Raw genomic sequence first — 26,950 nt, 5'->3', positions numbered from 1 at the left:
GGAACACAACCGGTGAATAAACAAGATAACGTGCCTTTTTAACGAAAATTATAGTACAAAAGTACTGTAAAAACTGAAGGGAGGGGTGCAGCTGCCCCCTGCCCCTGTCTAGAACCGCCACTAAGTTTATATCGATTGAAAAAATTCAATTAAATATCGACATAATATAAAAATAATATTTTAGTATCGATATTATAGGAGGTATTTTAAAAAATATGAATTTCGCTCAAGATTAAAGTACTTTTTTTTCACACTGTTGTAAATTATTGTTACTACGAAAAATTGTTTGGAATTAAAAACTGTGTTCTAATATATGCAATAGTTGTTATTATTATAATTAAATAATTAATAATTATTATAATAATGTAACTATTATTTACATTCTTCTAATAAAAAGAAAACATTTCATTTTTTTCTCAAATTAGAGATACCTACCAATCATCATTTTCATTTATAACTCTTTTATTATTAATATTACGAACAAAAATTATTCTTCATAAAAAGATCTGCACGGTCTAAAATCCAAGATGCAATCATAAACATAAGATTATATAAAATTGTATCGATTTTAGTCGATGTGTAAAAAATATGAATTTCGCTCAAGAAATTCGCTCAGTAAAGTGCCTTTATAGCTCACAATATTTAAATAGTAGGATATAATTGCACATTAAACATAATTTTTAATTCTAAACAACTTTTCATAATAGCAATTTTCCATATTAGGAATTTAAATACATAAAAAACAAAGTTTTCCTTATAATAATGCTCGCATTTTTAACTTGTTATATTTAAATTGTAATAAAACGAACTTGATAATAAATTATAATCCTAACTTCATTCCCGAAATTCCTTTAAAAATTATTCTGTTAACAAATATCAAAAAAAATATATAAATAGCGTATGTTTTAATTTTCACTTTTTCCTAAAAACTCGAAAGGGTTCTCTTATTTTCATCATCACTTGCTTAACTTTGATGTTATAAACTCATCTGTAGCTCACTTGATAGGTATTCTTGAGTACTTTGACAAGTGTTCAGTAAATATATTTTATAAAATGCACCGTTTTCCCGTTATTTGAGCTTGAATACTTAGATTTGGGTACTAGCCGAAAAAAATATACATTCCATCACCTATAACTCACTTTTTATTAATTCTCAAAGGTTTTTCGAATAATAAATCTCTTTTATTTTTTATTATCTTCAATTTTGGTAATCATAACTATTTTGATAAAACTTACAGTTTCTGAATTATTCACGAAAAACCGCTTTACATCATGCATTTATTTCACGAAAAATTCAAATCTTTAATAACTCAAAAAGTATTGATTTATTTTAATAATTAGAAGTAACAAATTTTGCTTAAAATTTGTCCCTCTATCGATTAGTGGGGTTATTTTTAATAAAATAGTTTTCATCCCCGAGAAGGGGTGGCATCCACCCCCAGGGTAAAAGCGCACGTTGGAACCATATCAGTTTTGTTTCTTGAGTTATGCTCTAACTACTCACCAATTTTCATGCAAATCGATGGAGGTTTAACAAAATAAAAGGTGAAAACATTTAATGACTGCACCATCTTTCCCCTTTCATCCCTTATTGCTACTTCCTGTATCCACTGAGGTGTCAGCCTGAAAGGGGTCATAGTTATCAATATACAATAGACACATTTCACATGCCAAACTCCATATTATGTACTTATGACGATGATTTCTCGTCTCTAGCTCTCCGTCTATACGATCCCAGTGCAGCTTGTAATGTATTCTCGAGCATTCGATCAGGTAGAATTGATAATAAGGGGGATAGTTGGTTTGGAAAAGTTACAGTTTTTTGGTTATCTGTTGATGTAGTATCTTTTCTACTGTCATGTCTCCTACGTTTTAAGATTTTGGTCGTTTTCTTGAGCTTTTGCCATTTGAACTATTATTTTATTGTTTATGTTACTTTTGTATATTTGTTCTCCATTTCACATCACCATATTTATATTTCCAAAAAATATCCTTTGTGTATCTTGGTTAACTTGTATTTCCCGATATGTACCTGTCGCTCTATTTTAGATGTTCGAAAGAAAGGGAAGTTCAAGCGCAGGTGGTGGTCAAAAGATCGACTACTTAATAAAACTAAATTCTCAGGTATTAATCTTTATCTTAGTTAACTTTTTTTGCCAATTAAAGCATGGTCTTTATTTAGAGATGTATTATCGTTTTTCAGATATTTTTGTAATACATCTTGTATCTACACTGTTTATAAAAACGCTTTAAACAATTGTGCTATTTTTTACTTATTTTTCGGCTTCAATTTTGCTACAGTTTCCAGTGTTCGGCTTCAAAGTATATTCATTTATTGCCTAAAATTTATTTTCAAAACAACTAAATAAGTACGTGAGTATATTTCCGCATTTTTTCATTTATTTGGCATTGCTGAGCTTAAATAGCTTATTGACCAGTGACGGCAGGCTCTTCTAGCGATTGACGACTTTAAATTACGGGCGAGTAGGAAACTAAATGATCAATTTTTAGGGGAAATAGCGAAAAGGGTCTCCGCCTAGTCCATAGATGGCTTTGCCACATATAAAATTAATTTATGTTTAGTTATGTTGGCGCGCTTGGCTGCAAAAGTGTTTATGAAAGGTTAATTTGTTCAGACAATTAATTTTTTTATGTATTGTTTAAAGTAAAGCGTAAAGCTTTTGTTTATTTTTGACAAAATGAAAAATAAATAGTGTTCCGTCAAATAATTCCAAATTCCCGTTCATCCAAATTTGGTAAACATGTATAAGGAGCTGGACTTTCTTTAAAAAGAACAGTTAAGTTTAAATCTGATTGTTTATCAATTAAAAATTATCTCCGCGAATGATGATAAAAACAAGAACTGCTAACAACTATCTCATAACGGAATTTCCATATGAACCTTTTATTTTACATGTCTCAAGTATTGACCTTTCCTCGTGTTAGTAGTTGTCATAAATTCGCAAAAAGGCACCATAGTACATTCTTTTACGGTTTTTGCTCTGAATTTTAAAGAACCGCTTGGATTGACATGAAATTTGGCATACGCATGGCTTACATGTCAAAGAAAAAAAGTGATATTGTGCCGATGTGTGCTTTTGCCCTGGGGGTGACTTTGACCCCCTCTTGGGGGTGAAAAAATATAAGTCCAAAATAAGTCCGGAAATGGATGAACTGACTAATTTTAAGTAACTTTTGTTCTATAAGTCGACACTATAAGTCAACACTTTTCGAATTATTTGCGAGTGAATATGTTCATTTTTTAGCAAAATAACTACATTCTTGGACTGTTTTTCGCAAATAACTCAAAAAGTAAGTGTTTTGTCGAAAAAAACGTTCTTAGCAAAAATATGGCCTGTAAAAAAGTAAAAAAAAAAATGGTGTACGCGTTAGGCCTCTGGACCTCATGAAACCAGAATTATAGCCAATGAAAAATAGATTCCTATTGACCAAATTTTAAATAGAATACTTCGAAGTGAAATATCCAAAAAATTAAGCACTTTTTGGGGAAAATCCATTATAACTTTTTTAAAGTGTTTAAAAAGAGCTTTATTTCTTTTTTTTTATAAAAAGTTTTTATCATTAAATTTAAGCAAGTTACGCTCAAAATAATGTTGGTCCACTTTGTTTTGGCAAAAAAAAATCGGGAAGACCACCCCATAATTAGCAACTTAAATGAAATAAATCGTTGCCGCTCCACAAATTATTTTACTTATGTTGTGTTTATATGATCTGTAAGTTTCATCCATTCAAAGTGCTTATTTTTGAAAAAAATTTGGTTTTAAAGTGAAATTTTTAAAAATTTTAATTTTGAAAAATATGATTTTTTTCAAAATAACTTAAAAATTGTTAGAGATACCAAAAATTTGTTAGAGATACCAAAAATTTGTTAGACAAAAATTGATAAAGATTTGGTGTTTTTAAATTTGCATACATTCGTGATCAATGACTCGTTCAATCCCTTTTAACTACAGCCCTTTCAAAAATAAGGACTTTGAAGCGATGAAACTTACAGATCATATAAACAATACATACACGAGTCAAGAAATTTGTGAAGTCGTAACGATTAAGTTCGTTTGAGATATTAATTAGGGGGTGATTTTCCCGATTTTTTTACCAAAGAAAAGGGACTAACTTTATTTTGAGCGTAACTTGTTTACTTTTGATGCTAGAAATTTTTTTATAACACAAAAATGAAGCTTTTTTTAAACACTTTAAATAAGTTGTAATAAGTTTTCCCCGAAATGTGCTTCATTTTGGGATATTTCACGTTACAAGTATTCCATTTGGAATTTTACGAATATGAACCTATTTTTAATTAGCTATAACTCTGCTTCTACTAGGTATACAGAGGTGATATATAAACCATTTTTTTAAATTTTTTTACATGCTATATTTTTGTTAAGAATGTTTTTTTCGACAAAATACTTACTATTTGAGTTATTTGCAAAAAACCGTCTAAAAGCGTGGTTATTTTGTTGAAAAAATGAACATATTTACTGGCAAATAACTCGAAAAATATTGACTTAGTGAAAAAACTCTATAGAATAAAAGTTACTTAGAATTAGTCAGTTTATCCATTTCCGGACTTACTTTGGACGAATATTTTTCCACCCCCATGAGGGGGTGAAAACCACTCCCGGGGCAAAAGCACATATCGGCACAATATTACTTTTTTTTGTGACTTGTTAGCTATGTATATGCCAAATTTCATGTCAATTCAAGCTGTTCTTTAAAATTCAGAGGTTTTGCAATATTTTACCGTTAAAGAACGGACTACCAACCCAACTCAAAAAAAGGCGAGAATCTAAACTCTAAAGAAAGGCCCAAGACTTTTTACATCAAACTGTTTTTGAAATTCTAATGCATGTAAAGTAAATCGCTATTTTTGCGAATTTTTGTAAGTTTAATTTTAATTTTAATCCGTAATATAATTTAAAATTTTTATTGGACTTGAGCCACAATTTTGTTTTAAAATTTAGATTTGAACGTGGAAATTTCCACGTGGAAATCGAAACGTCAAAATTAACTTAATTGAAAGTAAAATTATGGCTTATTTCCAATAAAAATTGTAAATTATATCAAGATGCCACAGAACAATAGTCTCAGTTTCTCACTATCTCTTTTACTCCATTATACTCTTAGCTCGATCAAAGAACAATCTGACCCAAAAAAAATAAAGGTAGGATGAAAATTTGGAAATAGGTAGTTGAAATTGTTTATTATTATTATATAAGAAAAAGTTTACAATTCTACATCCCTTCCATTTTACAAAAGTGGAGGGGAATACCCCTACTCGGGGGTGAAAAAATATACATTCAAAATAAGTCCGGAATTGGATAAAATGACTAATTAAGAAGTCCGATAGTTAAGATTTTCCGAGTTATTTGTGTTTTTCGCAAATAACTCAAAAGTAAGTATTTTATCGAAAAAAAATATTCTTAGTAAAAATATAGCCTATAAAAAAGTGAAAAAAATGGTGTATGCATGAAGTCTATATATCCAGTAGAAGCGAAGTTGCAGCTAATAAAAAGTAGGTTCTTATTCGTCCAATTCCAAATCGAATATTTCAACGTGAAATAACCAAAAAACGGAGCACTTTCCGGGGAAAACTCATTATATCGTTTTTAAACTTCTATTAAAAGTAAGTGAGTTACGCTCAAAATATTGTTGATCGCTTTTATTTTTTGGTAAAAAAATCACGAAAATCACCCACTAATTAGCATCCCAAATAAAATTAATCGTTACCGCTTTACAAGTTACTTTGCTTATGTATTCTTTATATGATCTGTCTGTAAGTTTCATTGGTTCAGAGTGTTCGTTTAAAAAAAATGGTATTAAAACAAAAAAAAGTTTCTATTTTTGAAAAAAAAATCCATTTTTTTTTTCAAATTAACCTTTTCTGCATACATATTTTGGATTTTTTGTTTTCCTGGTAAACAAAAATTGGTTATGCGATGACTGTTCAAAATTTGCATACGCTCGTGATTAGTGATAAAATACTTTCGAGTGAGTATTTTACAATATCTGAAAATAGTTTTCACCAATGTAATTTTAGTTTTTTGAGATAATACTTTAATTTACGTGTTGTGAATACCTAAATTCGAAAATTTAGAAATAATTACCATCCCAAAGAGAAAAAAAACTTATTTCTCCCTTTAAAGTGATTGGCGCGAAACTTTATTGAATTTTGTACCATACATATATAGGTTTGCCGGAAAGTAACCAATGAATTGTTTTTATTATACAACAGAGGGAAAAAATAATAACACGATTTTGTTTTATAATTTATTAATTAATTATTTATTTATCTAAAACATCGGTGTGCATTAATACAGTATAGCCCGAAATAAACAGTACTGAAACTAAAACATAGGTTTCTCTTTCTGCGCGCTGTCATACCCAAATTAACTTGTATAGATCTGCCAAGTAATTCTTAACAATTATTAATTATTAATAATATTAATTATTAATATTAATTATTAATATTAGTAATTATTAATAATATTAATAATTGTTAAGAATTACTTGGCAGGTCTATACAAGTTAATTTGGCTATATATTAATGGATTAATATTAATGACTCTCTTAAGCGCGTGATACACACGCAATCTTTAAGTACGCGGGTTTAAAGATCGCAGACTTACTCGGCTCGCCGTCGGTGATACACGGCAGACTTAAAGTACGCGGTTTTAAAGATCGCGGTCGCCGTCGGAGCAAAAAATTTAGAAACTGTCCTCGTGGTTAAATTTTTTATTTTCTGTGTACCTAATTTTGCTGAAATATTATGTTTTTTATGAGAGTTTGATTATTTTTTTGATCAGGTTTTGTTAAATAGAAGAATAATTTGATTTTTTATAAGTGTGGTAAGCTGTCAAAATCATGATGGCATAGCACTTGTTTTTGATCTATTTTAATTTAATACAAGGTAGGCATAAACAAACAAAATATCATAGATAAGATGGTAATATTTTCATCAGGAGGATAAAACAGCCTATAAATAATTAGGTTTACTCAAAAACAAATAATCAAAATAGTTTAGTATAGCTTAAAATAGTGTTTTAAGGTTTTCTCAAAACTTATAAAATGTAACTCGTCTCCTTTCAACAATAAACGATTGAATTATTTCTAGGCAATTTGCTTAATTAGTGAAAATATAAGTGTAACTTTAAACGCAATAACATGATGGCTCGAGGCTCGTGGCTCGTGGCAGTGATAAACGTACGGGTTACGAGTAAGTTTCAAACTTGTTGGATCGACGGCGTACTTACTCGGCGGACTTAAAGTACGCGTACTTGCAGTGATACACGCGCGAAAAAGGTCGCGAGCCGTAAGTTCGCGTACTTACTCGCGTGTGTATCACCCCTTTTAGTTTGCTAGCACAACTATACGACGGACGCCATGTTCGTATGCTCATCCGTCCCAGCATAGCATGTCGTCCGTAGTTAGATACTGAAGACGTAAATGCTTGGCGAACTCCGTTTCGCAAGTCCTCATTCGAAACATATCTGCGTTTTCTAACTGTCTTTCTTTTCTAAACTGGTATATTTTATTTGCGGAACTACTCTTTACTTCCTTCCTAATACGTTTTGCTTTGCTAGGTTTATCTTAAAATTTTCTCTGAAGTCGACAAATCTCCCCGACCTTGACGATATAAATAACAAATTTTCGCAGTGTAGTGGCGTGCGCCTTTTTCATATCAAATTGCAAGGCAGTAACCTTGCCCGTTTTATCAAAATAGTAATAAATTTCACTTTTATAATTTTATCCTTCTCTAATGCATTAATTGATATCGATACGTATCGAATTCTGGCGAAACGATATCCATGTTATAAACACGCAATAAACACTCCGCAGTATTGTATTGTATCGAATGAAGACAAACAAGAAGCAGATTTTATTGTAGAATATAAAATTAATATAATGTGTCAGTCAACAAAGTCAACACTCGTCCAATGCAGGCGAATTAAGACGAATATGGTCTTCAGAGGTATATTCGCCTCGCCAAATTGCTATGCTAACTCATTGTTATATACTGGAAAAAAGAAGCTTTTTTTTGTTGTGGAAACTTTCTCAACGTTTCCAATTGCATTGACGATATACATCAAATATAGCAGATCTCGTCTCGAAAATTAAATTATGAAGATTATTTTTTATTTCCATGTAACTGCCACTTCAGTAATATTCTTGCTACAGATTTCCTTACTAAAATAAACTACCTTCAGTATGAAAAAAAAAGTCACTGGGGAAGTTATCAGAAATTATATCCAGATGGTTCAAAAATGGAAGGAAAAGTGGGATATGTTATATCCTAACTCCAAAAAGATAAACAAAAGATTACCTGATAAAATGACAACTTTTACAGCTGAACTCATAGCAGTCACGAGGCAGATGCCTATTATGTAGTATGAATCAAAAAGAACTAAACTATGTTGTTATATTTACAGACTGCCAAAGCATAGAAAATTTATCATCATTGACTTCATAGCACTGAACAGTGAAGCATTAAAATCGGGTAAAAATATAATATTGTGTTGGATAAAAGCACACATTGGTAAAAAAAAACAACGAAATAGTAGATGATCTGGCTTAAAAAGCAACAATGAAAGAATCTGCTTTGCAAACCTATCAACTTTCTATGGGAGATTTAATATCTGTAATCAGGTGTCTCAAACTGACGAAATGGCAGGGACGCTACAACAATGCAGACAAATGCAAGACATGGTTTAACCTTGGGATGACCAAGCGGGGGAAATTGTGCCCCCAGCGTATGTTTTTCTTTAATAAATTCAAAAGTATTTTCAATTTTTAACTTATTATTTTTTTATTTGACTTTAATATCATTCTAGATATCCTCATATTTTGAAATAAAAAAAATTCCCTATATTTTACGAATAAAAAATATATTCTGAAGTTGATGTTTAGTAAAATACCGTCTATTATGTGTAATTCGAAGTAGTTTTACGCTAATGACGTCGACTTTGCAAGGTAACAAGACACTTACTCAACATCTACACTACACATGACACTAATACTCATGTTGTGACTGGCTGAATGACATAAAGTCCATGCCATAAAAAAAAATTAAAAAATTAAAAAAAAAACTTCATTTTTTTGTAAATAGTCATTTTTGACATTTTTGACCTGGGGTCATTTTCCCCCCTTGGTCATCCGTGTAACAAAAAAAGGTTGGTCATCGGAAGGTTAAGCAACTTTCCAATAGAGGTTTCATCAGAACTATTTGTTGAATAAAAAGCAATCACTGTATGACTTCAGTCTACAAAAGTAAAATAGGACTGGTAGATAATGATGAATGTTTATGTGGGGAGCTGATTACAATATTATTATTATGCTCTAAGTCAGGCGTGGCCAAACTGTGGCTTGCGAGCCGCATGTGGCTCTTTGAAGGATTATTTGTGGCTCTCAATAAATGGACCTGAATTACTTTTAATTTTTGTGTTTCAAAATGTCCTAAATTACTGACAACAACTAATATAAAAGACTAAGTGTAACATCAGGACTTGGACAAGGAGACCCCTTATCACTGTTGCTGTTCAATTTGGCCTTAGAATATGTAATAAGTAAAATATCATTTGAGCTGACAGGAGGATTTTCGAATCGAGGATCAAAACTGTTGTTGTCCTTTGATGATATAGGTGCAGTCGCTCAATCTATACAAGAGACTTGAGAGAGTTGTTTTCACAACTCGAGGAGAAAACAGGTAGTCTGGGTCTTCAAATAAATGAAAAAAAGACGAAATACATGCTAATAACCAAAAATCCAATACCAAGAATTACGCAGAACATAACAACTATTAATGACCACAATTTGGAATTGATAAAAGAGTTTAAATATCTAGGGTCGGTAATCACACATGGCAACAGCATCTAAAAAGAGGTCTCAGCAAGGATAGTTGCGTGTAATAGAACATTATACTCCCTACCATCATTATTAAGATCTAAGCAGCTGAAAAATCAATCTAAATTAAGACTGTACAGCTAATTATTCGCTAAGATCAGATGGGCAGTTCATGTGGTAAATCAGAGGAAACAGAGTGTTAACTACGGTGTTTTTTTTTTAAATATGATAGAAGATAAGTAGACCGTCCTAGAAAAAGATGGAAGGATGATGAAGAATCGAAGTATCCTGAATTAGCAAAGGCTGCTGTAGAATTATTTGCATATTTGAAACAACAATGTTAACCATTTTATTTCGCTTTAAAATTCGTGAAATCCAAACGGTGGGTGAGAGAAAAATTTAATGCCTTATGTACAACTTTTTAGATAATTGTTTAATTGCGGCTCTCGAAACATTTCAAATTGTGAAAAATGGCTCGGACTATCAAGAAGCTTGGCCACCCCTGCTCTAAGTGTTCTTTACGTTTCATTGAAATATCAAATTTGTATGCCAATCTCACCCAAGTTAATGTTCAATTACTGTCTAATCTTACACACCCTTTAATCTTTTAGAGTCTTAAGAATATAGATGTATATATTGTGTCAATTTGAAAAGTTGCCACCCCCTATACCTAATTTGGTCCCGATAGAAAATCTAAAAATATACAAAAACACGTCAAATTTATTTGTGAGGGGGACATTTTATAGACCAGTTTTCAGCTAAATTACACTAACCCTCTAGCTAGGGAGGATACAACCCCCAAAATCTTTAATGGGAAGGGGAGTTGAGTGATGGAAGGGGAGTTGAGTGATATCTCATTTTAAAGATCGTTCGATTACCTTTTCAAAAATACCACATACATTATGTTTCTTTTCAGTAATTTTGGAAAAATCAAGTGAAACCGTACAGATATTAAATATCCAGTTCAGAACTCCAAAAAATTTTTTTGGAGTATTGAACTCCAAATTGAATTTTTTTTGGGGTTTTGAAGTATTTAGAGTATTTTTATGAAGTATTTTTGTAAAAATCAAGTAAAGCCGTAAAGATGTTAAGTATCGAGTTCAGAACTCCAACATTTTTTAGAGTATTGAGTCCAATATTTTTCCAAAAGTACTGAAAAGAAATATAAGGTATGTGGTATTTTTGAAAAGGTAATTTAATGACCTTCAAAATGAGGTATCACTCAACCCCCTTTCCATTAAAGATTTTGGGTGTTTTGGGATAAATTCGACATGTTTTTGCATGTTTTTAGATTTTCTATAGGTACCAAATTATAGGGGGTGGCAACTTTTCAAATTGTCACACTGTATAAAATTTTATAGGCGTATCAATTATTGAAAATTAATGCTCTGATATAAAATAGAGTGAGGAAAAAAATAAATAGAGAATAAAATAAAAAAAATAAATGAATAAAAATAAAATAAATAAAAGTCACTAAGAAGATCTAAACTTCGGAGATGTTGAATCGGGTAGTTTATCTGACAGATTTACATGTAATCTGTCAGATAAACTTCCCGATAACTAGTTATCCTGGGGTGAAAAGACCGGGCCTTAGAGAAGTAAAAAAATATATATATAATAAGCGAGTCTTCTACAGCTGTCGCCGCTTCTCGCATCCTAATTTCCAGCGTTTTCTGTCGAAGCAATCTTCAGTTTTTAGGTCTCTGGCGGTCCTTGCATCTTCGACATCTTCTCTCCAGGATCGTCTTGGATTTCTTCTAGTGGGTGGAGTCCATTTTTCTATTTTTTTCGGCCATCTATTTTCGGGCATTCTCTGAAGGTGTCCATACCAGTTAAGTCTTTTGGCTTCGATTGTGTCTATTATATCTAGATCAATGTCCATTTGTCTCCTAATATCTTCGTTTCTCACCCTATCAAGTCTAGTGAGTCGGCAACATCGTATCCAGTAGTTCATTTCCATGACCTTAATTTTTGACTTGTTTCTTTGGTTGATTTCTCAAAGTTCAGCGCCGTACAACCCAATACTAGGGAGTTTTTGTGCACACAAATACGTAAACGTAACGCATCTTTTTGACATATACGCTTGCGCATTAATGGTTGAACTACCGTATCGAGATACGCATTACCTAAGGTTACGGGCTGGTACGTTAGGTTCATACGCATCCCTATCGAGCCGAAAGTCACCGAATGCACACGAGTATCTTGCCCGATTACCTACCAAATGAACATTTCATCAGCGTACTACTCGTTTCTAAACATTTTAAGGTTATATTGGTTATTGGTTTAGTCTATTTGAGTAAAATTATTCTGTGTTTGTAATTGGAAATTGGAACTTCATAATAGATTTAAAATTTTATTGTTTTTAAGTTGTCTATTAATAAAGCAAAACAAACAAATCTTGTATTAATTTAAGAAATACAGTGATCACCACAATTAATAACTAGATAAACAAATGACCTAGTTTCAGTAAAATTTTCAAATAAATATTACCACACTATTTACATTATACCTACTGGAATTCTGATGTAGGTATACAATAATTTACAACTAAAAAGTAGGTATAAACAAAAATAAAAAAAATTTAACCTAAGGAAAAATAATATTTTTATATTTAAATAGAAGCAATTAAAACCATACAATTTCATCATTCATTTATCTTTTTTTACATTTGTATATTAATTGTATATTGTGTGAACATTGTTTTATTTTTTTTAATGTCAACGGAATTTAAAAATGACTTTACGATTTGCTTTACGTTACGTTAAGGCAGTTACAAAAACTACCTATTTTAACATTCATCCTCTACGACACGTTAGTTCCTTTACGTATACGGAGATGCGTACGTTATGTAGCAACAAAAACTCCCTACTTTCTATTATTGTTTTATACATTCTTCTTTTATTTTCTTTTGTTATTTTATTACTCCACAATAGTCCGTGTAGCTGTCTGGTGGCTGATCTTGCTTGGTAAAAAGAAATAAAATAATAAAAAAAATTAAATAGAAAATGCAATACAATAGTTTTAAATGTTGATACTATGATGAGGTACTAATTCAAGTACTAATTATCATAATATTGTTGTCATTTATTGAGGAACATAAATTTAACTACCTAGGTACCTCGTAAAACATAAATAATAATTAAACAAGTTTCATAAAAACATGACAAAGTAAACAAATACGTATTAATGCGGTATGTGCCTGTTTTTCGGAAAACCAGCTCTCAAAACCTGGGCTCTGTATTCGATACACAAACAATGTGATTTTCGAGTTCTGAACGATTTGTAACTTTCCTTTTAATAGCAGTGATTGATGAGAAATTCAACTCAAATAAGATGTAAATGGAACCAAACATTTGAGAGCTTCGCTCGCCAATTCGGGGTATTCTTGAATCCTTCTTAGTCCAGAGAAATAAGATTTTTCTCGTGACACATCCCCCTCCAGGCCGAAACCAAATTTTTTGAGTATTATGGACATCTATATTAATAACCTATATGTTTCCTGCAGCCGATTTTGATGATATACATAGTTATAAACAAATGAAGATCAAAAAACGGTAAATTTTCGCTTTTTTCGTCTGTTACTAAAAAGTTAAGCATTTTAACAAATTTGAGAATAAAAATCTTATAAATCATATAAAAAAAACTTCAATATGGCGTTCGCTGAATATGTCTATTCTTATTTGTTGCTTAGAAAATTGCAAAATAAGTAATAAATTTTGAGATTTTATAAATGTTCATAACTTATGTAAACATTAAGTTAGAACCTTCTTATTACACGGAATGCTGAAACTTCTTGTACTTATATTATAATATAAGTTGCATTATATTTTAAATTGCAAAGCAATTGGTCAAATAGTTTAAAAGTTATTTAATTTGTTTATCCCAAATTCATTTTTTTTTGCAACACTATAAGTCAGAAAATTATGAGTTTACAGTAATACTTCGGACAGTTTATGAAAGAATAACATTTATACTATTAACTTAATTAAAAAAAAATGACAAAAAGTAATTTTAAACAGTGTAAAATTATTTTGCAAAAACATGTCGATTCTTTGCTTACTTATAACCAATTAGAATAACCTTTTAACCGTTACCCATAGAAAAATTATTTTTTCATATTTAGAAAGACTTAATTTTTATACACATTTAGAAAGAAAAACAATTGTCCTAGGACAATAATTAGGGACGAAGTTAGTTAGCCCCCCCCCTTTCGTTAATTCACATGTTCTTGCAAAATAATTTTGCAATATTTAGAATTATTTTTTGTCATTTTTTTTAATTCAATTAATAGTGTAAATCTCCTTCTTTCATAAACTATCCAAAGTTGTACTGTAACTTCATCATTTTCTGACTTATAGCGTTGCAAAATAGTTATTTTCCTAACTAGTGCGGAAAGTGATACTTTCACGCACGAGCCTGCCGTTGACAAGCAGTCTAGTGCGGGGAAGACACTTTTTGCATGAGTTAGGAACAATATTTTTTCTAGGGCCGTACGTTTGGAAAAAAGCCACAAAAAAGAGAGTCATTTCAATTTTTATTTAGGAGTGAAAATACATTAATTAATTCTTTGACAATATAATGGGTTGTCAAAACCAAACTTTCAATATAATGGATTTAGCACGACGACGATATTGGTATCCATGATGACGATTTAAAACTATTGTAATTGTCTACTGATTTGACTTTTAAATATTATGTCATATTTCATCGAATTATTGCGTTAATTTCATTAAAACATGAACACAATAAAATACATTTCAAATAAATTAGTAAATTTTATCTAAATATTAGTTAATTGCATGTATTATAGTATATTATAATGCCATATTAGAAGGTATTCTACTTTCCCGCACGCCGTGCGGGAAAATTTACTTTCACGCACGCCGTGCGGGAAAGTGCAACTTTCGAAAACGAAATGCGTGCTAGAAAGTGGCTGTTTAAGCACGGCCGTAGAAAAAAAATTAATTTGGGATAAACAAATTAAATAACTTTTAAACTATTTGACCAATTGCTTTAAAATTTAGAGTAGGATTTAAGCACCAGAAGTCTTAGCATTCCGTGTAATAAGAAGGTTCTAAATTAATTTTTACATAAGTTAAGAATATTTACAAAAACTCTAAATTTATGATTTATTTTGCAATTTTCTAAGCAACCAATAAGGATAGACATATTCAGCGAACGCCATATTGAAGTTTTTTACTAGATTTATGAGTTTCTTACTCTCAAATTTGTTTAAAATGCTTAACTTTTCGGGAATAGACGAAAAAAGCGAAAATTTACCGTTTTTTGATCTTCAGTTGTTTATAACTATGTATATCATCAAAATCGGCTGTAGGAAACATATAGGTTGTTATTATTATAGATGTCCATACTACCCAAAAAATTTGGTTTCGGCCTGGAGGGGGTTGTGTCACCAACAGGATATTTTTTTTCCTTATTTCTCTGAACTATACTGGGTAAATCAAATTTGTGATTTACTATGGAATCTCTAGCGCGAGAATTTTACTGCCACCATTGCATTTGGTTGTCTTTTTAAAGACAGATCACATGCTATGATTTTTTTGTGACGGATATTCTTGAGTTGGGATTGATTTCATGTAATCGAATGAACTATCTTTTAGTAAAGTCGTCCCAGGAACGCAACTCGTAAATATTGGCGATATCATTTTAAAGTTACTTTAAAATACTTTAAAATGTATAATTACATGTCTGAATTGCCGATATAAATGAGTCAGATTAAATAAATTATTAGAAGAATTTTTTGCTAAGCAACAACATTCTTGTTTAATCTAGTATTATTTTGTATTTTGACAACGACACCCGACTTGGGCGTCGAAACGTTAATAAAATCATTGTTTTGGTAAAATTGTGGCTTATCTCCCATTGAAAATAGTTGATTATAAAAATGCCACAAGGAAATAGCTTCAGAACAAGATTACGAAGAATAAGTATAAATGGACAGGCGGAATAAATTTTGTGCACATGTAAACGGTGCGTGGTTTCCATTTAAATGTATCTTCGCAAGACGCTCTTCGCAGTTTATGAAACATTCAGAGGATGCGATATCGCGCTTTCTGCAGTGAAAGGGTTAAATGGCGAATGAACTGGGCGTGATAAGCAAGAGGGTCGCCAACTAATTTTTTACTGCGAAAAGTACGAGAAATTACGAGTATTAATAGAAAGCTTGTCTAAAATAAATATTATATAGAATAGATATCTTTACCGATATCGATTACGAATAGTAAAACATGATTCCATCCAAAAATTGTACAATGCTTGTGCCAGTTCGACGCTGTAAATAAATATAAATCTTTGCTATCTTTATACAAAATTCGATAAACTCGTGTATTCTGATATCGAGCACGGGATCTGCGTAGCGAAAATAGGGAACCACAATTATTACTTTCGACATTTCCAAATGATAATTTCATTACTACAAAATTGATTTAAACGATTAAACAGTTGTTGATGTTATAGTTCAACCTGCTACGATCAAAACATCATTTTAATACGAGCAATTTGGTGTATTGTGTCGTAAATACATAATTGCATCTTTTACTACACAGTAAACTATGAATGGTGGTGTTGCGAACTGTTTTTTGTGACACGCTTGATATCGAGATGATGCAAATTAAAGTCAATATTAGAGGTGTAAAGATTACATAAGTTTAAGACGTATTTGTGTATTGTTTGTACCATGTCTGGTAGAATAATCAATGAGTATGGAAGGTTGAAAAGATGTGAACCATTCATAGCGTGTTTATGCAGATATGCGTAAGTCTATTTTTGTTTTATTTATTTTTTGTATGCTACCTAGGTCTCGACCTTGTTTACTGCGTTAAACCACGAAAATTATCAAATTAACGAGAAGTATTTGTATAATAACTGATTTGTAAATAAGTCATTTAAAAATACCTTTAAAATATTAGTGAACACTAATGTTTTCTAAATTTTTCAACGTAATTTGACATTGTAAACAAACGTGCGGTTCTCAACACATTTGTTCCTGTGGTTCATCACATCGTACTAAGAAAAACCGTAAATAAATCGTGATTTTTAAAAAAGGGACTTAAATAACAATAACTGCAAAAACTATTTATACAGGGTGTCCAGAAACTCTACAGACAAACGAAGACAGGAGATTCCTCAGATACATTTAAAACATTTTAACCTAATTCTTTTAGTCCGAAAATGCTTCCTTCCTAAGGGATGTAGAGCTCATTTGAAGATGGCGTCTTGTAATTAGTTTTTCTTAAATAACTCCAGAACGCTTTTATTTAGAAAAATGAAAATTGGTACGCACATTTATCTTCCAGAGATTAATCGATTACATTTATTGTGAATTTCTAGTACCAGACATAGGCGTCCGTTTTGGGCAGGGTAACGGATATTTTATCGCAACTTATCGGTAACTTTTTTGTCTTTGACTTTTAAGCATTTTTGACAATGGATTATTAAATTATGAGGTATGCTAGTACTAAAAGGTACTCTTGCTTAAGTCGGTAGAACACACCGTTTTCTAGAAAAATCGATTTGAAAATTTTTCGTTTTTTGAATTTCCAAAAAAAATTAAAAAAAAACATTAGAAAAACGAAAACTGGTACGTTTATTTATATTCCAGAGACGAATCGATTTCATTAATTGCGAATTTCTAGTACCGGTCATATGCGTCCGTTTTGGGTAGGTCAAGGGTTATTTTATCGCATACCTTTTTTGTCTTTAATTTTTAAGAATTTTTGACTTTAGTTTATTAAATTATGAGGTATTCTAGTACTAAAAGTTACTCTTGCTAAAAGTTGGTAAAATACACCGTTTTTTTTTTCAAATTCAAGAAACGAAAAATTTTCAAATCGATTTTTCTAGAAATCGGTGTGTCCTACCGACTTAAATCAAGAGTACCTTTTAGCACTAAAATATCTCACAATATAATAATCCAGTATCAAAAATGCTTAAAAGTTAAAGACAAAAAAGTTATGCGATAAAATAACCGTTGCCCTACCCAAATCGGACGACTATGACCGGTACTAGCAATTCGCAACGGATGAAATCGATTTATCTCTAGAGGATAAATATGCGTACCAATTTTTGTTTTTCTAAATTGAAGCGTTCTGGAGGTATTTAAGTAAAACTAATTACAAGACGCCATCTTCAAAGAGCTCTAGCTCTCTTAGGAACCATTTTCGGACTAGTTAAATTGGGTTAAAATGTCTTAAAATTATATGGGGAATCTCCTGTCTTCGTTTGTCGGTAGAGTTACTGGACACCCTGTATATCATTAATATCCTTTCATGTTGATTTTATCTGATAAGAAAATCAAGGTTAATTTTAATTTCATTAACATACGCCATTCAAAAAAAATCGAATCAATGACTTTTAAAAATTACTACTAAGTAAATAACTAAGCGGCGCACCATTTATTTAGTCTAGCTAGATCCTTCACACAGTTACTAATAGATTTGATGATCGTCCAGTCAGAAACTTTACAATAATAGCTTAAGTTGGTTGCACTGAATCGGGCCTTAGATTTTTGTAGATGTAAACAAACTTACGGTTCTAAAAACATTTGTTCCTGTGGGTCACCACATACGAAAGAAAAAACCATAAATAAATCGGGCTTAAAGCCCTTTTTGAAAGGGCTTAAGTCACTTAAATCGCAATAATTGCAAGAACTATTTATATACATATCATTGATATCCTTTCATGATGATTTTATCTGATAAAAAAATCAATGTTAAATTTAATTTTAATTTACATATTTTCTATAAGTTGGTTGTACTGAGTCGGACCTTGGATTTTGGTAAAATTCTCTCGGGAAATGGTTTATTCCTAAAGCTTGTATATGCTACAGGTAAAAAGTTGTGGAAAATTAAGGAATAATTTTAGAACAAAAAATCGGCGGTACAAACCCCTATTTCTTTATTCTGGGTGGCTCTGAAAGTATTATATTTTCGACATAAATAGAAGTAGGATTCGTCGCATAAAAATGAGAAATAGAGAGGAGAAATCGAGAAAGGAATCAAAATATTTGAAAAGAACACTGGCACTTTTCTGAGGTAAGTGGTTTCAGTTAAATTGGCTGAAACTTTGCAGTTGGTTGTCATAAGACCCAGAAATCATGTATTCCTCAGTTACAGAGCTTCAGAGTATCGGTTTTTAAGCCATTTGAATAATATACACGCTGTTATTAAATGAATGAGACAAGCTTTAAAAGTTGATTTTGCATGAAAAATAATGACAGTTTGCTAGATAAATGTATGTCTGTTAATGCTTCCTTTTCCGAGATATGGGTTGTTGAAATTTTTGGTTTCAAACTGATGATTTATTATTGGTCTGCAAATGAAATTTGGTGGGTTTTAAGAGGTAGGTGTTGTGCATTTTTGGCATACAATTCAGAATTTTATATTCTTCATTGGCGATGCAAATATGATAATACAAGCAGTTTGGTGTATTGTGTCGTAAATACATAATTGCATCTTTTACTAGACAGTAAACTATGAATGGTGGTGTTGCGAACTGTTTTTTGTGACACGCTTGTTATCGAGATGATGCAAATTAAAGTCGATTTTAGAGGTGCAAAGAATTACATAAGTTTAAGACGTATTTGTGTGTTGTTTGTACCATGTCTGGAAGTATAATCAATGGGTATGGAACGTTGCAGGATGTGAACCATTCATAGCGTGTTTATGCAGATATGCGTAAGTCTATTTTTGTCTTATTTATTTTTTTTGTGCTACCTAGGTCCAGTGGCGTAGCGTAGTGGGGGCGGCCCGGGCGGCACTTTTTAGGGGGCGGCAAAATTTAACAATAAATAATAAAAATATTTTGTAAATATTTGAACCATTTTTATTTATATTTTTATCGCAACTACAAATTCGTATCGATTGAAAGGAGCACGGAATTTTTCATTACTTATTTTGTGACGAATTCGAGGAATTCCTTTTCTTTGAATGATATTTTGTAGCGACTGGCAAGAACGTCTATACTGACTTGTGGAAATTCCCCGTTTATGACTAAACATCAGCACAACTTTTTTCGGCACTTTAGAACGTTGCTGTTCTTTTTTCCTCATCGACACATCGTTGGCAAGTTCTGATAGCAGCTACAGGCAAAAGAAGGATTCAAGACACGCGGTGGAGTGCAACAGGCGATGCCGTAAATGTGACATGGCATAATTACAAAGACATTCTCGTCACTTTGGAAAAACTGACAGAAGCAGGTGAAAGCTTAAACACTAGGACAGATGCAGGTGCTTTACTATAGTTTCGATGCAGTAATTTTCCTTTCTTTGTTTTTTTTTGGGCCTCTGGCAACCGATGCTACATGAAGTGAATGATGCACAAAAATATTTACAAACAAGGGGACTTGACATAAGATTGTGCGCTCAGAAATAAATGCTTTGCAGATGATATTGACAGAGAAAAGAGAGGAATGGGCAAATGGCGCTGTAGGTTATGCAAAAATATGTGTGAAGAACTTGGAATTTCCATAAAACCTCGGAGGCGCATAACAAGAAAGCATATTTTTGATGACGGAACTAGAGGTGCTAACTTGTCTTGTGAAAATGAGTTAACTGTTTTTTTCGTTAGATAGAGTTATTGTAGAAATTAGTGAGGCTTTTCAACAGCTACAGAATTTAACGGATAAGTTTGTTTATCTAACGCCGGCTATATTATTAGATCCAGACAACACTGAATGTAATCTAGACTACACATCTGACGAAATTGACGAGCAGGGTTTCAAGCTGGAAAAACTTCGACTTCGGACTTTCGTTGCTGCTATAGGCAAAGAAATTGATTAATGTAGACTCGCTTGAATTATTTAAGCTTATTGTTAAATCCAAGCTGGAAGATACTCTGCCCAATGTTTTAATAATGTTCCGAATATTTTTCACAGTTGCTATAAGCAATGGCTGTAAGAGAAGTTTTTCAAAATTAAAATTGATTAATAATTATTTAAGATCGACAATAAGTACTCTAAGACTAACTAATTTGGCTATTTTGTCTATTGTGCAAGAGGTGTGCGATGCGATAGACATTGACGGTGCAATAAAAGACTTTGCTCTTAAAAAAAGTAGACGTATAAATTTTTAATTGAAGACGAAAATTTTGTTTTTAATTCTAACAAATACTCATATTACTTTTCAATAAAAATAAAAATATAACATTATAGTATCGTTCTAGTTCTAATTAAAAACTGATTATATTTAATTTTGTCGATCGTCAATCCAACCTGTATAATGTAAAATATTGATAACTGTTCTTGCCGAAAAGTTCTCTATATTGAATGTATGTAATGTATACCTAGTACACAATAAGTTAAAATACCTAAATAAGAGGGCGGCAAAATTGTCTTCCGCCCCGGGCGGCCGACACTCACGCTACGCCACTGCCTAGGTCTCGACCTTGTTTACTGCGTTAAACCACAGAAATTACACAATAATTAACGATAAGTATTTGTATAATAACTGGTTTGTAAATAAGTCATTTAAAAATACCTTTAAAATAGTGAACACTAATGTTTACTAAATTTTTCAACGTAATTTGACAATGTAAACAAACGTGCGGTTCTCAACACATTTGTTCCTGTGGTTCATCAGATCATAGGAAAGAAAAAACCATAAATAAATCGTGTTTTTAAAAAAGGACTTAAGTCACTTAAATCACAATAAATGCAAAAACTATATATCATTAACATCCTTTCATACTGATTTTATCTGATAAAAAAGTCAAGGTTAATTTTAATTTCATTAACATGCGCCATTCAAAAAACAATCAATGAAATTTGAAAATTACTACCAAATAACTAAACTACGCACCATTTGTTTATTTGAGATCCTTTAACACAACTACTACTACATGATTTAGCAGTCAGACACTTATATTATTATACAAAAATAGATTGTTGGTTGGAGTGAGTCGGACCTTAAATTTTTTTTAGATTTCTCTCCGGAAGGTAGTACTTATTTATTACTTTTATTAGTAGAGTTTGAATTTGCACCAGGTGAAAAAGTTGTGGAAAATTCAGGAATAATTTCAGAGCAAAAATCGGCGATACAAACTACTATTTTTTAACACTTTTATCCGGGATAGCTCGGAAAGTATAACTACGACAAAAAAATTGTAGAATTAAAATTGTTCGCACTTAAATTTCTCCTTCACGTGCGCAATTAGTAATTTTTTGCGTCGTATAGAAATTTGAAATACACAGGGTGTTAATAAATAAGTGCGACCAATTTTAGAAGAGTTTTCTCCATGAAAAAATAATGACAGTTTACTAGATAAATGTATGTCTGCAAATGCTTTTCGTTTTCGGAGATACGGAGTGTTGAAATTTTTTATCAATCTTCTGAAACGAATTAAAATATGCAAATGAAATTTGGTGGGTTTTAAGAGCTAGTTATTGCGAATTTTTGACATATAATTCGGATTTTTGTATTCATCATTGGCACGCATACAGGTAATTGTCTCAATTTTCTTAAATAATAAAATCGTACGTCACTGAGTTATTTCAAATTAAAAATAATTTTTGAATGGCTCGCTCAGTTTTTGACAAAAATCTCTCATGCCTTTTTTACATGAAGCGTCGTTTTTATGCAAAAAAAATAAAACATCTTAACGCGTATTTTTCATTCCTTTAATACATTATCAAGAACTACCTAATACAATAACATTAGACCAGAATAATAACAAATGGTTCCACTAATAACATTTTAAATAGGTGCAAAGTTATAAAAACCGTTCAAATTGATCTATCTGAAACTTGACACAAGATTCACTCATTAGTTGTCTTCTTCTTCTTCTTCTTCTTCTTCTTCTTCTTCTTCTTCTTCTTCTTCTTCTTCTTCTTCTTCTTCTTCTTCTTCTTCTTCTTCTTCTTCTTCTTCTTCTTCTTCTTCTTCTTCTTCTTCTTCTTCTTCTTCTTAACGTCCGTCTCCTATCGGAGTTTGGAAATCATCACAGATATTCTTATTTTACTGGCGGCCGCCCTAAATAGGTCGATGGAACTACAGCCGAACCATTCCCTCAGATTTCTTAACCAAGATATTCTGCGCGTACCGATACTTGTCTTACCCCTGATTTTACCCTGGATGATCAGTCTCAGCAGCGAGTATTTGTCACCTCTCATAACATGGCCAAAGTATTCAAGCTTTCTTCTTTTAACAGTAAGTACAACTTCACATCCTTTTCCGATCCGACGTAAAATTTCGGCATTCGTCACGTGGTCCACCCAAGATACACGTAGCATTCTACGGTAACACCACATCTCAAAAGCTTCAATGTTTTTAATGCTTCCCATCTTCATGGTCCATGACTCAACTCCATATAATAAAGTGGAGAAGATATAACACCGCAGCATACGCACTCTCAGATCAAGATTTATGTCACGTCTACAGAGAAATATTTTCATCTTGTTAAATGCTGATCTAGCTATTTCTATTCTTGCTCTTATTTCTTTTGTTTGATCGCCTGTATGATCCAGGCAAGCTCCAAGGTATTTATAGGAGGATACCCTTTCTATAACGGTGTTATTGACAACCAAATCATTCCTGGCGTGTGGATCTTTTGTTATTACCATCCATTTAGTTTTTCTGAGGTTTACTTAAGTCCGTAGCTGTTGCATCAGTTGTATTCGCGCAAATATTCCTCGTGTACATATTTCTTATAGTTTCTCAGCCGTTTATAATTCGATTCCTCAGGTCGTCAACATCTTCGACGAGTGTGGAATAAACTAAGGATTTAAAAATCTAGAGGATTGAAATCGGGCGACTGAGCCGGATAATGTTCCGTACCTCTCCTACCTATCCATCGATTTGGAGATACTATTTTTATACAAAATTCGATAACTCGTGTATTCTGATATCGAACACGGGATCGGCGTAGCGAAAATAGGGAACCACAATTATTACTTTCGACATTTCTTCTTCTTCTTCTTTTTCTTTTATATAGGCAGTACTGCCTGTTTTACTTAAACGGTGCCTTTCATTCTGTCCCTAAATTGTCATTCCATCTTTTTCTTGGGCGTCCTATACTTCTTCTGCCTAACGGTGACTTGACCCTGGCTATTCTTACTATCGTTGATTCAGATATCCTGCTTATGTGTTGATTCCTCTCTTCTTTTTTGTTCTTTACCCAGGTATTTATATTGTCTACCCCACATATGCGTCTGATTTTCTCACTTCTTACCCTGTCCTGTAGTCCTTTTCCAGCAATCCTTCTTAAGATCTTCATTTCGTTGGTCTCAGTGGCGTAGCTAGGGTGGGGCGGGGGGGGGCGGTCCGCCCCGGGTGTCACCCCTTCAGGGGTGACACCCGAGAGACCCGATCACAAAAGAATAAATCATTAATTTGTGACTTTACTCACGTATCAATCTAAAGTTCGATATTATTTTGTGAACACACGAAACCACAGTATAAATAGGGACACTAGTGCTCTGAGAAAAATTGGAAGTAAAATCGTAAAAAGAAGTAAAGAAGTAAGAAGTAAAAAAGGCGCATGGCGACCGCGCAAGGTTCCCAGTCGCTAGACCGCTAGAGTACCACTCTCGCATTGCTACGTACCGGTTAACTTCCGGTAGTACTTCTTGAGATCAAAGTGCCTACATAGAAGAAATTTTACTGTTCCTCTTTATACTGTTCCTCTTTATACTGTGACGAAACCGAGAGAAGTCGAGGTGTAAGAAGCATTTCTTGGATTTTTTTCCGTTAAATGGAAAAAAGCAGTTAATCTAAGTAACGAAATTCTCAAGAAGCTTGAAATTGATGGTGTAGAAATATTATGAAATACCGTTCACAGGGATACGATAATGCATCTGTTATGAGCGGCGTACATGGAGGAATACAAGCTATTATTAAAGCAAAAATCAAAAAGGCCATTTTCCTCGGATCTATTGATCATTTAATTAATTTATGTGGCCAGCACTCTTTTGCACAAAACACATCTTGTATAAAATTTTCCAGAACTGAAGAAGCAATTTTTAAGTTTTTTATGTGTTTCCATTAGCTGCTAGGAAGTGCTTATTAAACACAGCAAAACATCTGTTAAGCGACTTTCCACAACGCGTTGGAGTTCTCAGTCACTGCGCACTATGCTGGCTGCAGTTAAAGTATTGGCAGAACATTTTTATAGTGTTGTTCCTTCAATTTACAAAGTCTCTCATCAACAAGAAAATTTATACACCAGAGGTGCCACACATAACCTTATGCCCGCTTTGTATAATTAAAGGCATTGATCAATCAGCGACCAAAATAGGGGTACTTCGTCTTTATATTGAAGAAAAACATAATCATATTATAAAATAAAGTAATACATATATTTTGCAACGACAAAATATGAAGACGACGACATTTCTACCTAAAAACTCTACACTTCGAGCCGAACTTCAAAAAGATAATATTATGTTGAAATGTTTTGACATTCAATGTTGAACTCGAAACCAGATCAGTCCATCCATATGGCTTTTTTGTTCGAGGCTGTGCAGACACACACTTTACTTTTCCACGAACAGTAAACAGTTGAAATTAGCTGTTTCAACATTTTGTGACTTTTACCATGAAGAGGTATCAGAAGAAGACCTCCTGCTAGAAATACCAAGGCTTAGAAGACTTTTACAAGCGGCCAATATTACAGTATCTAAATGGTTAGCTGTAGACTTTTTAAAATTCATGGTGGAATGCGATTTTATGGAATCTCTCCCAAACTTGGTCGCCTTAAACTTGTTTATGACCATTTTTGCATCGGTTGCTTCATGTGAGAGAAGTTTTGGGAAGCTAAAATCAATCAAGAATTACTTGCGAGAAACAATGACGTCAACAAGGCTTAATAACCTCGGTTTATTAACTATCGAACGGAGCAATTAATGTTAGGAGAATGGAGCGGTCAATGTTAGGAATAACAATGCGAGACAAAATCAAAAACGAAGAAATTAGCAGAAGAACAAAGGTGACTAACGTCATCGAAAGGATAGCCAGGTTGAAGTGGAGATGGGCAGGACACATAGCCAGAACGACAGATGGGCGATGGACGAAGAGGTTACTGGAATGGAGGTCAGGAGAAGACAAGAGAAGCGTCGGTCGACCGCCTACAAGATGGACTGACGACTTAAGAAAGCTAAAAAAACTGGATCAGAGCGGCGCAGGATAGATGGAGATGGAAACGAGGGGAGGAGGCCTATGTTCAGCAGTGGACTATTGAGGCTGGATGATGATGATGATTAACTATCGAACATGAAGCAACACAAAACATAAATATAGAAAATGTGATTTCAGAACTTTTCGCTAGTAAAGCTAAAAAATATTTTAATTCATTCACATAGTGTAAAACAAAAAAGTAAATAAACTATTATATAGAACTGCCGGGAACTAGAGAGTGGTAGCTCGAGATAGGGAGACATGCAGAAACTTAAGAGGCCTATGTTCAGCAGTGGACGATAGCGGTTAGACGACGACGATGATATACTATTTACTGCAGTTTCGTTAACTATAATTCTTAATTTTTTCATTATTCAAAACATACGGTTATCGGATTTTTAGGATTTGGGGTGACACCATCGATTACCGCCCCGGGTGTCACCCACCCTAGCTACGCCACTGGTTGGTCTACAGATGTCTTTGTGTTTTGCTTGTATCTGGTCTTGTTTCGACCCGACCGTGTAAGTCATAACTAGCCTAATAACTGACTTATATCGCCGCCGTCTACGAAAAGTATAACTCCGAAAAATGCCGTTAAGAGTAGAACTTTCAATGAACGCCGCGAAAAATATTATTTTCGCTTATATATGATTGTCAAAATTATAATCCCTAATAAAATGTTAGCGAAAAAATTTATTTTTTGAGAAGTATCAGCAAAAAACATCATCTCTTCTGTGGGTCCACGAAAATTATAATTACTAAAAAGTTATAATCAGAAATAATTGTTTTCGTCGGCAGAAACAAACAGAAAGGGAAATAATTGTTTTCGTCGGCATCTATTTTGAACTAAATCTTTTCGTTATAAATATTTTGGGAGTTATAATCTTCGCGTACACGCATATAAAAAAGAATTGTATCATCAACACTTATCAAAGAGTTATTATTTTCACTGGAAATGTATTAGGA

General features: G+C 32.5%; 1 protein-coding gene across 17 annotated transcripts in view; it reads left to right on the top strand.

The window, feature by feature from the left end:
- The window catches only part of LOC126881576 (titin), a 405,229-nt gene that overhangs the window by 158,659 nt on the left and 219,620 nt on the right, over positions 1–26,950 (top strand). For 14 of the 17 annotated variants that reach the window (XR_007696921.1, XM_050645904.1, XM_050645903.1 and 11 more), the window contains one exon: positions 2,050–2,124. The exons of 1 other annotated variant lie outside the window; for it this stretch is intronic. Coding sequence is in view for 15 of the 16 variants with exons in the window: in XM_050645904.1 (XP_050501861.1) it covers positions 2,050–2,124 (75 nt within the window). In the remaining variant the exon portion in view is untranslated. Of the gene's footprint in view, positions 1–2,049; positions 2,125–16,289; positions 16,633–19,518; positions 19,554–26,950 lie in introns of those variants that run through there. 2 more of the 17 variants (XM_050645914.1, XM_050645915.1) reach the window with 2 other exon arrangements.

Source organism: Diabrotica virgifera, chromosome 3 (assembly GCF_917563875.1).
Source record: "Diabrotica virgifera virgifera chromosome 3, PGI_DIABVI_V3a".
In the NCBI taxonomy this organism is placed as follows: domain Eukaryota; kingdom Metazoa; phylum Arthropoda; class Insecta; order Coleoptera; family Chrysomelidae; genus Diabrotica; species Diabrotica virgifera.
This window is presented reverse-complemented; position numbering and strand designations above follow the sequence as displayed.